The following is a 16076-nucleotide window of genomic DNA, read 5'->3' on the forward strand; positions in this document are numbered from 1 at the left end:
GATTTCATTCTTCCTCTCACCAATTGTTCTTCCAATCATTTCTTTTAAAAATGAAAATCTCCTGTTTACAATCCCTCAAATGCTTCCCATTGCACCTAGGATAAAATCCAAAATTGTTAACACGCCTTGTAAGTCATTAAAAATAACTGGACCCCAGCAACCCCTCCAGATGCTTCTTCTGCTCTTTCCCTGACTCAGGCCTGTCAGCCCCACTGGCCTTCAATCAGCCTACCAAGAGGCCAAGACAAGCTCTTTCTCTGCCTGGAATACTCTTTCTCCTGCACTTCACTTGACTAAATCCCACATTTGCTTTAGCTGTCAGTTTAAATGCCATTTTCTTGAAGAGGCTTTCCCTGACTCCCCATTTCATTACTTTCCCTGATCTAGTCTCAAAGCACCTTGTATTTTCTTTCATGGAACATATCACAGTTTGTAATTATATATTTATCTTTGTAATTATTTGTTTAATGTCTGATATCCCCCCAAAAACTATAAGCTCTATGAGGGCAAGGGGCCATGTCTGTCTTACTGCCAAAGGAGTTTATAGCCCCCAATGTTATGTTGACCTCCAGAAAATATGTCCTTTTGTTCTTTCAGCCTTCATATATTGTATAGTAGATATTCAAAGAGGGAATCTTTAAACATAGCAATTTTGAGATATGTGAAGTTTGGTATAAGCTTGGGTATTCAGTCAAAATCATCTATTTTATTTTGACTTCAGTCCCTGTAAGGCAAAATGGCCAAACGCTTACTTAAACATATTATCTGTTATCTCTGAACTTACACGTTTTCAAATAAATTGTGATCACATGGGTTACCATGACAACTAGTCACTAGAGTCAATAATGCAAATAAGACAAGCTATTGAGAATAACTGTTCATTTTTGGCATGTTCACTTTTCAATGCAGATAAACATTTTAGATAAAACTTTGAATGAAAATTTCCTTAAGTTTTTAATATGCTGTAATTCTACCAGCCAAATGATGAATAAATGTATTTTCTAATGGAAGTGAAACATGCTACAATAATTAATAGTTGTGCAAGCAGTTAATTTTATATGCAAAATCAGTTAAGCACTTTCAAATAATTAAATAAATATGAAAAAGACTGACATCCAGTACAAATATTGAGTGTGATTAGATAACTTTAGAAAGAATATAACAATCTTTTTGAGAGAAATATTTATAAATCATGAATAATACAATGAAGAATAGCAGATTAAGTTTTATCATAATTCTATTTTTATGTAATTATTTGGTATACTAGCATTCATAACAGTGAATCAAATTATCCATTAAAAGGTTTCTAATTTTTAATTATTTAATTCCACTTTAGCCAGAAATTATGAAGTAAGGTCTTATTGGGAAATTCCCCACTTCATGTGCAGATAAATTAAAAGAAGAATGTCAACTCTGCTACATCAAAATTTCACTAAACGAAAACACTCCAAAGTCATGTGCAACAAATCCACTATAAATCTTCATCAATCCAGTCATAAATGTACAGTATGAAGAAAAGAAAGAAAGCATTAGAGAAGAACAAGGTGCTCCCATTTTTCCTTTCTCTTCCAGGGACTGCCACTGAAAGTGAACCTTTACTTAGTATCACAAATATGCAATAAATTCACTACAGGAGCAAACTTTAGCTGACACTGCAGAGACATCAGATATCACTGCTCTTGAATTATAATGCCAAACTTTAAAAATCTATTATATTTTAAATATGAAATTATAATAATCATTAATTTTTGGATAACATTTCAATAATCAATCTTTTATCTAGGAGTTCATTCTCTGATGTTAATGTTTAACTTTGGCCTCAGTTCTGGCTGAATATTGATTTTAACCTCACACTAAGATTGATTAATTCTTTAATTTAAAAGTATTAATTTGGCTCCATACTGTATTCCAGGCACCATGTTAGGAAGTAAATTAAGCTTATATTTCTGGCCTGATTAAGTATTTTAAACTCCCGATACTGTTAGTTCTTCAATGTCTTATTGACCTAGCATCTAGCAGGGTGTCTGGGTCATGGAAAGTACTCAAGTATGCTCTATTTATTGAATAAATAATCCTGAAGTACTGATAATCCTTCCAATTATGAATCATTTGTAATATTTGAAAATCATATTTTCTATATCATCATGCAGTTTATTAATGAAAAAAAGTTGAGCAGGACAAGAATTTATGAGAGACTTCACAGTTCATCATGAAAACCCTCTCTCCAGGTTGACAATTATGCAGCTCGCTCAGTTTCATTTGGGACTATAATTGAATCTGTGAACAATCCACCTTCCTATGATAGTTTCATGACCATATTTCTTAAACTCATTCACAAGAACAGAATTAGAGATTAGAATTAGAAAGTCAGGTACAACATTCAATGTATTTCCCTCATTTTCCAGCATGGAAACACAATCCAAAGAGAAAATGAGGTTGCTTTGGCATGATTTACTCTTGAACAAAGTTATGGTGCTTCCTTGTCACCCTACTTTGCTATCAGTTCCCAAGTCATTTAATAAAATGTTTCAGTCTTTTATGTTGGAATATTCTTGAGCTAACAACTGAAAAGTGTTTTTTGAACTTCACATTTATATTTTATTAAACAAACACAGAAATCAGAACTCCCATTCTTATCCTGAAACTTTGAGAATCTGAGCATTCTTAATGCTTCCATAAAAGCTTACCTGTGACAGTTTCATTTACAAGTTCCCTCAGTTCCTCATACTATCATTTATCTGACTGACACTTACTAAAAATATTGGGTTCATGTATTCTATTCTGTAATCAATTTATTGACTTAGCAGTTATCTCAAGTGAATATTTATCCTTACTCTTCCTTGTTTGAGGATTATCCGCTTTTACAGAGAAGTTGGAAACAAAGATGATCACAGATGTAAACTTTGTCTTTTATCTACCCATCAATGTTACACCTTTGTCCCAAGAAGAAGACCTATTCTTTCTTTGTTCCTTCTGCTCTGAACAAGAATAAATAAGCTTTTTGTTTGTCCTTAGCATAATGTGCAAAAGTTATGACTTTTGGGTATTGGCTTACTAGCAATATTCTTACCAGCACTCTGATGAAGTTGACAATATACCCATGGCAAATTAATTTATTGGAGACATAAATGAATAAATGAAAACACATATGCTTTCATACATGCATATATACTTGCATAGGCACATACAACTTTTATTAACACATTTGATAACTTTTTATTACAATTATTTTCCATATCTTCATATTATACTTCCTGGAGGGTTTTGGTATATAAATAATTCCAAATATATGGACATATTTAAATAATTGTAAAATAATCAAAATAATAAAATTTTGCAATACTTGGCTTAATAAATCATTTAGCTTCTGTCATTTCTACACAAAATATGGATATTTTCATTTTATAAACCTCATAATACATGTAAGATGTAATACTTGAGTCAAATACATTGACAAAAATCGTAATTTTCTGTTAGCAAATAACCGATGTGATTGAGAAATGCTGCAAAAGTACCTGTTATCACTCAAATTTAAGACTCTTAGTTTCTGCATCTGCCCAATCTCTTCAGGAAGAAATTCCAGTTTATTGGAGCGTAGAGACATAACAGTAACATTCTTACAACTTCCAATCTATGGGTTACAAAAGAAATACATAAATAATCACATTGTAATACTATTTTATCTTAATTGTAATAATTTATAAAGATTTAACTCAGATCGCCTCACACATTGAAGACTCTCTTAATATGTATATTTTTAAATTTTTTATAATCTCTCTTTTAAAAATATGCATATAAATTATATTTACTTTTTTATACCTCACATTCTTTCACATATTTGGAAATATTACCTTTGCTATAATTTTATTACTAAAATAGTCATTAACATTTTTTCTTTCATAAATCACATTGCATTTGGCCATGCAAGCTGATACATCTGAGTTTGTAACAGAAAATCACACATACTCAAAAAATGAAGTATGCAATATTGTTACATTTCCTAAGTAAAGTTAGTTTTACTTCACATTACAAATGTGTTTGTCCTTTTCATTTATAAACTTTTTGCAATAAGTTAATGATATATTGATTACTGTTCCTTCATTATGAAAATGTGTAGTTGAAAATGTTAAACTGAAAACATACTTCACACTTTTTTCTTGAAGTTAGCCAAGGAAAATCCTATAGAGAGGTAAAAATTAACAGAGCCCTTTGGTGGATCCCAAATTTAAAATAATATTATGAAATAACTGTAATTTTAAAAAACATATTTACATTAAATAAATCATTAGAAGATTTTCAATCGTCTAATTTTTGTATTTTAGTTATAAACTACAAAAATTAGATGATTTAAAATTGTCTCCTTTCACATTAATTAACTTGAAATATCTTATTACTTTTACTTGCATGTAATGCTTGAGTGAAATACATTTTCTGGTCAAATATAAGCACTTATCACTTGTCATTGAAAATAAAATGGATTAACATTATCTATGTGGGTGTGTGTGTATACATATATATATACACACATATAGTGAGAGAGACAGAGAGGCAGAGAGACAGAGAGAGAGAGAGAATTTCTATATACATTCCCAGCTCCACTCATGTAAACTCATGAATTTACACTGCTACTGAGCCTATTAAGACTTAATCTCAAAACAGATTCATTAAAAGTTAATTAATAGAAATAATTTTATTCCTCACTTCTCTGGGTAATTCTGGTAGGAAATTCTCATCGACTGCCAATGTTCGAAGACTATGAAGGTAGCCAATTGTAGAAGGTAGTGATTCCAGTTCATTACAGCTACAGTCAAATTCTTCTAACAAAGATAAACTGAAAAGTTAGATATGTTAGTTAGACATTTTAAAAGGTTAGCTGGCAAAAAAGATTTCAAAAAGCCACATATCCTAATTCAACAAGGTTATTCATCTAGTGACTACATAGTATATGAATTAATTTATTTTATCAATTCAGTCAAATGGTTCAGTATCATCAAACAAATGGTTCAATTTAGGAAAAGTAAATACAGTTTGTATTTTCCCTTTCTAAATTCATGTATCATTTAACTGAGCCACTGAAAATGAGAGAGGATTTTGTTTTTATACAACTTGTGTGCTTTATAGACAGATGCAGAGCATATATGCTTGAAATGAGCATATATACCTGGAATTGGGTAGGTAGAAGGGTATAGAGGGCAGGTCCTCTGAAAGAAGGAGGAGAGGGGAAATAATAACAACAAAAAATACTGATTAAGTGCTAGATATTTCACTAAGCATTTTAGAGACGAGATTAACTAGTCCCTTCCTTATAACTATAACTCTGTATTTATTATTTTTTAAACTCATTGTACAGATAAATAAATTGAGGCTGAAAGAGGCTAAGTAACTTGCCCAAGGCCATGCAAAGTAGCAAAACTAAGACTTATTGCAGACAGCATGGCTCCATTATACTGTCCAGTTGCAGCCTGTGCATCTGTAGCAGAAATTACAGGCAGGGCTCATTTCAGCAAGCGTGTATTATTTGGTTTACAGAGTATTTTAAAAAGTGGTATATTTTACATAATGACCCAATTTCTGGTGCCTCTGCAAAAGAGGAAGATCTGGCAATACTGGCTCTGTATTCTCCCACAGCAACAGGTGATGGAAAATGAGTAATGGCTGCTGCCATCAGAGGGGCACATGTTCTCCAGTTTGTCACACTTCCCACCACTACATGCTTAGCCCACTTTACCCCTGATCTACAGAAAGGAAACACATGAAAGTAGATTCAAGTTATCTCAAGGGAACAAGACATTTCAGTGCCTAGTATGAGCTAACTGGGAAACAAAGAGGGCCTGGCACAGAGCACACAACAGATACATTTAAGTTGTTGTTGATGTTGTTTATATTATTACACTATTACCATTCATATTATTGTTATTGCTGCAATAGGATTGAAACCCCCAAAGATGACAACTCCTGCTATTATAAAGGGAAGAATGAATTAGAGTTACTTGGAGTAAGGTTGTAAAATCAGCTTCCTTTTTTATATATGGGACTAGCTAGCTTGAATGCAATTTACTTCCATCAATTAGCTAACCAGCTAAATTAGCACACAGATTAATCATATAGGTTTGGAATCAGTTCGAACAGATTTGCATCCCAGCTCTATTCCTTACTAGGTGTGTGATCTTGGGTATCAAAATATAAAACAATGACTGCCACAGCTGAAATAACAAAGCTGAGTTCATTTACTTGCTATGCAAGGGAACATACCAGTGAAGAAATTCCCTGAGTAGTGCTCTGAGAGGGAAAAATCAGTGATTTTTAAGTGCTGAAAGGGGGTGGGTGGTAGAAGTTCATGACAATTAGGCTAATTAAGAATGGAAACCCTGCGTTATGGAGGGATAGAATTAGTTCACAAATCTGTATAGTAAGGTGAATCATGTTCTATTGTTGATGGTCAGGAAAAAATCTTCAGTTAGTCCTAGTGAAGAGTCTGACACTGCCTGACCAGGGTCACTCAAGGCTCATGGGGCTCTAACAGCCTCAGCAGTTAGTTTCATTTGTGGTGAAACACAGCATTCTGTTTTGATGTAATAGCTCCAAGTTGAGAGCTGTTTAAGTGAAATTTTTTCCTTTTACATGGACAAACTATATAATTTCTCTCTGAACTTCACTTTCTTTATATCTGCAATGAGGATTCTAATAATTCCTGCCTCATGCAGTTGCTCTGTGTATTTCATGAAATACTGTAAGTAAAGAACATAACACAGTGCCTAGCATAAAATATGTGCTCAGCAAATATTATCTCTATTATTAGTGAATCCTGACAAATGTGGTTCTAAATCCTTTGGGACTCTATATGTCCATTTGCTAAGGTGCCAGGTGTATACGGCTGTGTGACCGCACATTGCATGTGTCTTTGTGTAAGTGCTGGCAGGAATCAAAGGATGTGGGAAAACTGCAACAGAGTTTATTTATTCCTTTTAAAAATAACACCTAGTACTGTGTTTTATACCCCAAAGGCACTTCATACAATTTTTGGAATTAAATAAAGGAGGTTTTTATCAATGGTTTGGGGGTCATGTACTCAGCAAGTTGTCATTACAGTACCAAGTGCCATTTTAAAATAAAAAATCTCAGATGCCGTGTTTTCAGAGAGTGGAAGTGAAAGGATATTCTTAAACAATTTAAGAATATAGCTGAGGTTTCTCATTCTTTCTTTCTTTTTTTAAAACATATTTTAAGGGTTAGTCCTGAACCAGAATAAAGGAGTCCTCACTATGCACAATTCAATTTCAGTTAGCATGATTTCATTATATAGTACTACTCCCCCAACAACATGGTTCAAATTTCAGGTACCCCACTATATTAACTACGAATAATTGCAGGAAGTATGAACTTTGCTCCTAACTCTTCAATCCACAAATCATGATGTAAATAACAGACGCGTATCATGATCAGTGATCAGTCACGACACTTCTTGCTAAGTCTATAGGTGATGGGACACAGCACATCTGCTACTCAGTTCACACATGAACAGCAAAGCATGTAGTAGTGTCACTACTTTGTCTCCTAGCAGCAAAGAGATACTGCAGTCAAATAATTTAATCTTTAAAGCACTACTACTGTTGGATAATGCTCTAGGTCATGCTGATTGTCCTGTGGAGTTGAAAGAAAGTGTGAAAATTTGCTTTTTTACCACTAAGGACAATTTCATTAATCCAGCTAATGGACCAAGGAGTTATTTCAATGTTTAAAGCCTATTATTTTAAAGGCACTTATGAACAGAGTATTGATACTTCAACTGGAGATCATGTCACTTCTTTAGCTGAGTTTTGGAAGAAATATGACATTAAGCGTAAAATCGAAAACATTTCTGCATCATGACAGGAAGTGACAGCAAGTAATATGCCTGTGATACAGCAGAAACTTTTAGCACACTGTGCAAACAACTTTGCAGGACTTGAATCAAATGTAAATGGAGTTATAGAACAAATAGCTGACCATGGGAATGTTGATACTACCACTACTCAAGACTCAGGATATGCTGCTGGAGGAATTTAGTGAAGGCGACTTTGTCAACACAAATGAGGAAAGTGGATGTGATGAGAAGGACAGAGATGTCCCAGAGGAAGTGATGCTGGCAATAATCCTCACATTAAAAAACTCGAGATATGTCGTGTCATTGAAAGTACAAAGGATACAATTCTGGAAGCTGATCCAAACTTAGAAAGGAGTAGGACAATTCACTAAGGTGAAGAAAAGATGCTCGTTCTGTATCATAAGTTACATGATGACACGAAGACAAGCACTGTTCAAACTACTCTTTATAAGCTCTTTACAAAGAAATAAAACACTTTAATTCTCAATGTTTCTAATGTTTAAATATTAAATTTACTGTTTTTTTCCATTTTTCCTATACATTTATAGTCAATTATATACAAGTTTTTAATGTTTTGACAATTTTTAAAGGTCATGGACAATCATAATTTTTCCCATTGATTATTAAAATTGCTTTGCACATCTTTAGCTTGCAGTCATTCTTATGGTCTCATACTACTATACAAAGTGAGGACTTCCTGTATTAAAAAGACAATGTTTTTACAGCACAATGGGCTATACCAAATTAATAATTTATAGAAGAAATTTATACATCTCTGGGTTACGGAGATGAATCATTAGTAACAAAACACACATTCCTCAATGATTTCTGGAATTCCAAAGATTCAAACTTATAAACTACAATTCTGGCTGGCTTTATTGATGGCTATCTTGTTAGAAATCACTTATGGTGCATTAATACAGGATCCTGTATGAAAACAGTTATATCACATTTGCTCAGATTATCACTGGTGTTTGTAATAACTAAGTCAAAAGATAGACCAAAGGTTAACACTTTTTCTAGAAGTTATATCTGTACAATTGTATAAATGAAAAGTAAAAACAAATTGCGAAGGAAGTTTAAAGGGCTATAAAGCAGTTCTTCCCCAGTATCAGTATGCATACAAATCACCTGGGGAACTTGCTAAAATGTAGATTCAGATTCAGTGGTTTGGGATGTGGCCCAAATCCTATATTTGCAACAAGCTCCTAGATGATGTAGGGGCTAGGGACCACACTTTGACTATCAAGGCTTTAAAGTCCTTGTGAATATTTCAAGAGCAGTATTCATACATAAATAATTGACATGTAAAGCCGATATAAATACTGTAAGTTGTTTTAGTAAGGTTTTGCCTTAGATGATTTATCAATATAAGTGATGCTACTGGGGGTAGTATTGCTTGAACTCAAACAACAACAGTATCAAGTTCATTTTCTAAAAATATTCTCTTCTTTACACTTTTCTCTAATTCAGTTTGGTTTTCCTGAATTACTATTTGTTGGAAAACGGTAACTGTATTATTAACCTCAATTACCTAGGCTAATAGGGAAGAGAGATTGTGACTATATTGCATAAATAATCTATAATTTCCTTTTAACATCATTTATGACCACTGAATACCATTAAATATTCTTTTAATGTACACACTAATAAGCATAAAAATAAATGGCTTTGGACTTTATTTTAATTCACTTTTAACTTTAATAGAAGTAATGCAATCCAATGGAAAATATTCACAGGCTTGGGTTCCAATTCAATAATGACCACTTAATAGCTGAGTGGCCTTTATCAACACTTAAATTCCTGTTTTCTCACCATAAAATAAGTTGATAATGCCTAACATATAGAGTTTTAATGAGAATTAGATGAGGATATTGTGCTAAGCATCTGGTACAGCTATGGCCCTTCATATAGATGTCAATGATTAAAATGACCGGTTATGAGGTAAAGGGAAAGTAGCCTAAAAAAAGAAAATCATGAACAATCCATTTCTGAAACATGTAAAAATTATCATTTTTTATTCTTTTGTAAAAATGGGTTGTGGCATGTAATTAAAACTGCTTGCTAGCTGGCAAAGTGTAAAATTACCAGCGATTCATTGGTAAGACGTGTAAGCTGGGTATATTTCATATGGCTATGAAGATTTGTTATTGTATTAGCAAAACTTTAACAGAAAGGGATATAATAATTAAAGAGAGAGACATAAAACTTGCTTGGCAAAGGCAAGTGATTTAAATAGCTACTGCCGAAACAGTGTAGCCACACAACTGATTAAGAAAACAAATTCTGTGGTCCAGACAGCAGGGGTTCAAATCTAGACTCTTAACTCTTACTCGAGGCAAGACCTTAGTGAAGTTACTTTATTACACTGTACCTCAGTTTCATCACCAGGTGAAAGGGAGTGATAGTAACACTTAATCACATGTTATAAGGAATAAATACATGTAAAAACACATGAAGCACAGAATGAGCACATAGTGAACACCATGTAACTTTTGTCATTTTCCTCATTTTCAGAGATCATAAGGTCAATTTCATTTAATTTTGGATAGGTTTTAGACTGCATCTTTAATTTTCCCATTTGCATTAGGTAACTCATTTGGGCTGCTTCTATACAATGATAAGAAATTAAAATTTAGTGAGACATTCTTTTCCACAGTGTATACTAGAGGAAACCTACCCAGTTATTTGTATTAAATCCCACAGCCTAAGCCGAATTCATTTAATCTTGTGGTGAAACATGTTTGAAATACAGTAAATCATTTAGGGCTCTACCTATGAAACACCTAGTTGACTGATATTGAGCATAGTTACCATTATTGTACAGATAATATACTTTTCCTTTGTTTCATTTTTCTCATCTTTCCAAAGTAATTACTAGCCTTTGCCTTCCTTTGCATTCTTTAGGAAGTTAACTTGATTGATTGAAAAGAAAATTTGCAAAAATATATTATTTTTTTAGATTATAGGAGAAAAGTAAAATCCAAATGCAAAACATACTGTGGAAAAAGTTTTTATTTTATTTTATTTTTTTTATTTTTTTCAGGGAACAGATTTGCAACATATGAGTAGAAAATAGCTTTACTCACTGCCAAAAACTAATCATGATTCTATGTTTCAATTTAGGATGCTGAAAGATTTCTTAACCAACCAAAAATATAAAAACATTTCATGCAAGCTGAAATAGATTGGTACTGCAAGTATAATCTGGGCACAACCCAAAAATGGCCACAATTTTAAAATGCTGGGGCAGGGAGCAGAGGAGGAAATAGGCAGTGGAGAAGGATGGCTCAGGGCTGGTTCTATATTTTAGCTGAAATCTTACATAACTGTCAATGAAATTCCATGTAATCATTATTACTTTTCTCAATAACATTTATTTTTGTGAGGATACCTCTGTCACTTTGTGAAATATGTTAATTTTTTTCCTTTTATGTTTTAGATACCCCGGTCTCCAGATCCCGTTGACTTGACAACCAAATACTATGATTCTAAACAGTTATTCTTGAGCACTCTGCCAAAATCATGGAAATAATTTCAAATACTTTTCATAACAGATTTTATAAATTTAAAATATGCATCATTATCACATTTTTAAATAAGTATAAAACATTTTTCTTTTTAAGAACTCGATGCTTTATTCATGCTATATAACTAATTCTCACAAGGAAATGATCATAAGCAAGGATAAATAAATAAACTTCTTTTTGATAATTACTATTTATTAACATAATGGTTTATTAATATAATAATTACTATAATGGTGAAGGCTTTCTATTTAGCACTAAATATCACAGCTACCTCTGAAATGTATTATTATTACTTCCATTTTACAGATGGATGAGAAAACTGAATCTCTGAGATGTGAGAAGTGACTTGTCTAAAGTCAATTAGTTAATGGTGGAGAAGCCAGGATTGAAATCCATGTCTTGCTTCAAGGCCTGCAAACATTCCCTTGTGCCCTACTGCTTAGGGAGATTAAAAATGTTTAAGACCTGATCCCAGTCCTCAAAGAGCCTATATTTTAGTTGGGAAGACATGGACAAATAATCAAAAAGTTAAATAATAGACTAATATAAGAAATGAAAAAAAATCACAGATTAGCAGTTTTTCTAACTTGTATAGAGTGTCCCCAAAACATATTTGTCCATGAAATCTGTTTTTATGGCATACCTATTAAAACAAGTCAAGACTTTTCAGAGGAATATAATTTGGCAAAAGCTGGTCTAGTTAATAAGTGTGCTAGAGCTTTTAAATTTAGAGGAAGAAGTGTCAATGGACTGTGTGGAAGGGAGGGGAATAATACCTTAAAAACGAGTGAAAATGCTTCCGGATCCAAATCCCAAAAATTCAAATTCACTAAGTCAATAATCTTTTAATTTATTGGGTTTTATTTAAAAAAAAATTTGCTGAATGTGTAATATTGTGCTAGACACTGTTCTAAGCATGTTCCATTTATTAGCACATTTAATCTTCACAACATCCTCAGGAGGAAAGCATTATTAATTAGGATTTCCGTTTTTCTGAGGCAGGAACTAAGGCTGTATGGTACCCAACAGCATATGAAAGAGACAAGCTGTGAACCCAGAGGGTCTGCAAAAGCAACTAACGATTAAGTTAAACTGCCTTTCAAAGGCACTTCATTTTTAACAAGAATCGCAGGTAATTCTGATGCAAACACAATGGAATAGCATTTGAGGAGGTAGTTAGTTGTTCTTGTAAAAGTAAACTGAATCTAGAACAGTGATTCTGAAACTTTAGTGAGCACCAGAATCCCCCAAGGGCTTGTTAATACACAGAATATTGGACCCTATGCTCAGAGTTACTGATTCAATATGTCTGGAAGAATAGTCTGGGTGGTCTCTGAGAATTTACTTTTCTAACAAGTTCCCAGTTGAGTCTGCTGCAGCTGGTGGCCATAAATTGAGAACCACTGATCTAGACTAGACCTCAGGAAGACTTGAATATTAGTATAAAGGAATTTAGATTTTATCCAGTGAAGTGTGTGTGTTTTGATTTTCGTTTTTTGACTCACAAATACATTTACATGGTACAAAATTCAAACAGTACAGAAGGATATAGGATAAAAGCAAGTCTCTATTTACCCTTTCCATAGCCCTGAATTTCTTCTCCCCAAAGCCATATATGTTACAAGTTTTTTTGCATATCCTTTCATGCTTAGGGACCAGAGGTAAGCTAGGTGATCAGCACTGCGGTATCTAGAATAAAATTCACTTGTTTTCTTGGATTACAACAATATAGCAAGTAAACTACTGGAATTTACCATCTAGAGAACTAGTGGCATGTACAGATTAAACATGTGGATCAAAGAACTAGAGAATAATGGGTGTAGATGGAAATTAAAAATGAGGAAACTGAATCAGAGGGAAGTTAAAAAACTTGCCCAAGTTCACACAGTAAGTGGCACAGTCAGCATTCACACCCGTACTATTTGACACCAAAGCCAGTGTTCTTTGCCCTATGCCTCAGCAGTCTGAGGCCCATAGAGAAAAATGGGCTTTGCACAACTACTTAGATTTTTTCTGCCAACCTGTCCAGTAGTCTTTTTGGTCAACTAAAATTTATGAGAAAAAGTCCTTTTAAAATATCCATTCATGTTTCTGAGTTTTCATTGCTTTTGTCCAAGACTACAAAGCTAAGAAAAAGAAGGCTCAGTATGTGGTTTCTCTTATTGTGGAAGATCCTTTGACTCTACAGCAAGGGGCCCATTAAATTACAAAATATGAAGAGTCATTTACAAAATGTATGAATCAACTATTACATACATTGAGAGGCATCATTTTATAATTCAATTAACAGCTTGACTTTTAAGTCTGGTAACTTTTCTCAGTCTCAATTTATCTGTTGATGGGGAGATAATAATACATATCAAATAGTGCTAATGGAGCCTTTAACTAAATAATGTACGTAAAGCAATGGTGCCTGGCACAATGTGAACACAAAACAAATATTGGTTGTTATTATTTTCACTGAACATTCAATTCTTAGAGCAGCTGAAATTCCTGGGCCCAAATTACGGTTTAACAACAGATACAACCAATTTTACAAGTCATTTGGCACAAAAGTCATAGAATCTATTTCAACTTAGAAAGTGTTGAGAAATGAATTCTTCCAGGATTTTTTAATAGCTCTATTGTAAAATATTACCAAAAACAAGTCAAACATATTGAAACAATCTATGTGTAAAATGAGAATATTTCTGGTCACTGCATCTGGTCTTCATATTTCCGGGATTTCAGTGCTCAGAGTTCTAGGGAGAATGTTTTACAATAAAATACAGGCTATTCCATCATTTATAAAAACACTTCCTTCCTATGACCTGGGGTGCCATTGAACAGGCTCATAATCAAATTTCATCTCTAGGCCTTGAGCTAAACTCATGATCTAGCAATTCTGAATTCTCTAAGGTAAACAAAGTTGTTATAAAATATTACTGAATTTATTTTTACTCCATCCTTTTTACTGGTACATTCTTCCACTACTTCCCCTGTATTTTCTCTGAAACAATAATCGCAGGAAGATAATGGCATTGAAAAATCACTAAAAAAATGAACTTTATAGATGGAATCCTTAACCTTATTCCCTCTAAACCAGTAATCAACCTTTGAATTGAATAGGCCCATTTATCTTTGATAAATCATTTTCATGCTTTAAAGGGCAAGATAAAACTAAGCATGTTCATGCTGAATAACCTTATTCACTTGCATAATTTCTCTGTTTTCTATTTTGTATTTTCACTTTGAATCAAGGCATTTAGTGGGAAAGTAGGAGCATAAGAGACCTATATTTGGAATCAAACCTAAAACACCATTAATGTTTGATATTCTCATCCTCTTACTAAAGAACACTGATTAACCCACAACTATATAGGAATCAGAGCCAAAAGTAAATTAGGAACTAATGCTTGCAATTAAAAATTTTTTTTTTTTTACAATTCTGGAGCTGGACTAGAAAAATTATCTTAATTGAGTTGTGTTTATGAGACAGAATAAAAAAGTGAGATGACTTAGAAAATATAACAATTACAAATTTTTAAATTGCTGTAAAGGAAACGAATCAGGAACAGGACAGAGTAAATTTGCCAGTGCTCATGTTGGTAGAAGGAACCTAGTTGGACAAGGCAGAGAAAGCCTCCTTGTGGATGTGATAGTTATATACAGACCCTACAGCCTAGTTGCTCAAAGTGTTGTCCGTGAAAAAGGCAGCACTGACATCACCTGGGAGCTTGTGACAAATGCAGAACCTCAGATCCCTCAGGTCCCAGACCTACCGAATCAGAATCTACCTTTTAGACAAGACTCCCAGGTAATCTGAATGTACATTAAAGTTTAAGAGTGAGGACCTAGAGGATGAGGAGTAGTCAGGCATGCAAAGCAGGGGAAGAATATTTCAGGTAGAGGGTAAGAAAACCCTGAGACAGGAAAAAGCCTGGCTTATTGGAGGTACAGAAGGCCAGTGTGGCTGAAGCATAGTGAACAAGAAGACTGAGAGGATTACTGTATGGTAAATATGATTACCACTTCTTTCAGACCTGTATAAGCTGTGTAAAATTTCTCAACTTTGTAACATTATTATTTTTATTTATATTTTGGCTATGTTTCCCTGGTAATTAGCAGAAAAACCCTTACAACAAAGAAGCCTATACTTTTGTCTTGTGGGAAGGCCCAAGTGTAAGAACTGATTATACCACCCCACTTTGAAGCCATTGTTGGGGAGGAGAGAGATCCAAGAGCTAGAGTGGGTAGCAGTGGCTTTCTGGATCCCTGGGGCCTGTGGCTAGGAGGGAAAAATGTGTGCCAGCAAGGTCTGGAAAGTAGTATATGGGCTGAATAATAGAAGGCCCAGAAGACTTACAGATACTCTATTCCTCAGTTATATCCCTACTTCAGGTGTTTTGTTTTGTTAAATTTCTCCTAAGATATACACCCCAAATTACCTCAACTTTTCCTCCTGTGAATTTGAATTCCACATCCCTCACTATCCTGCTCACCCTCTTGTTTGTTAATCTCATCACAGGTGATGCCCAGAACTGGCAGAGTTAGAAACAGCAGGGAAAACCTGGACTATTACCACCCATTGATTTTGAGCTGATACTTCTTTCTACACATCCAATACTTCAGTGGCTTTCTGGACAGTTATAGCGTGATACTGTTGAATACTGAACTCGTGTCCAGCTGAGGCACTGATTCCC

The 16076-nt window shown here is 33.8% G+C and overlaps 1 protein-coding gene across 6 annotated transcripts in view; it reads right to left on the bottom strand.

The window, feature by feature from the left end:
* LRRC7 (leucine rich repeat containing 7) overlaps nucleotides 1-16076 on the bottom strand; it is a 618288-nt gene that overhangs the window by 135024 nt on the left and 467188 nt on the right. For all 6 annotated transcript variants that reach the window (XR_005215335.1, XM_037826923.1, XM_037826929.1 and 3 more), the window contains exons 12-13: nucleotides 4702-4831; nucleotides 3516-3631 (exon numbers count right to left, since the gene is read on the bottom strand). Coding sequence is in view for 5 of the 6 variants with exons in the window: in XM_037826923.1 (XP_037682851.1) it covers nucleotides 3516-3631; nucleotides 4702-4831 (246 nt within the window). In the remaining variant the exon portion in view is untranslated. The remainder of the gene's footprint in view (nucleotides 1-3515; nucleotides 3632-4701; nucleotides 4832-16076) is intronic.

Source organism: Choloepus didactylus, chromosome 2 (assembly GCF_015220235.1).
Source record: "Choloepus didactylus isolate mChoDid1 chromosome 2, mChoDid1.pri, whole genome shotgun sequence".
NCBI lineage: Eukaryota > Metazoa > Chordata > Mammalia > Pilosa > Megalonychidae > Choloepus > Choloepus didactylus.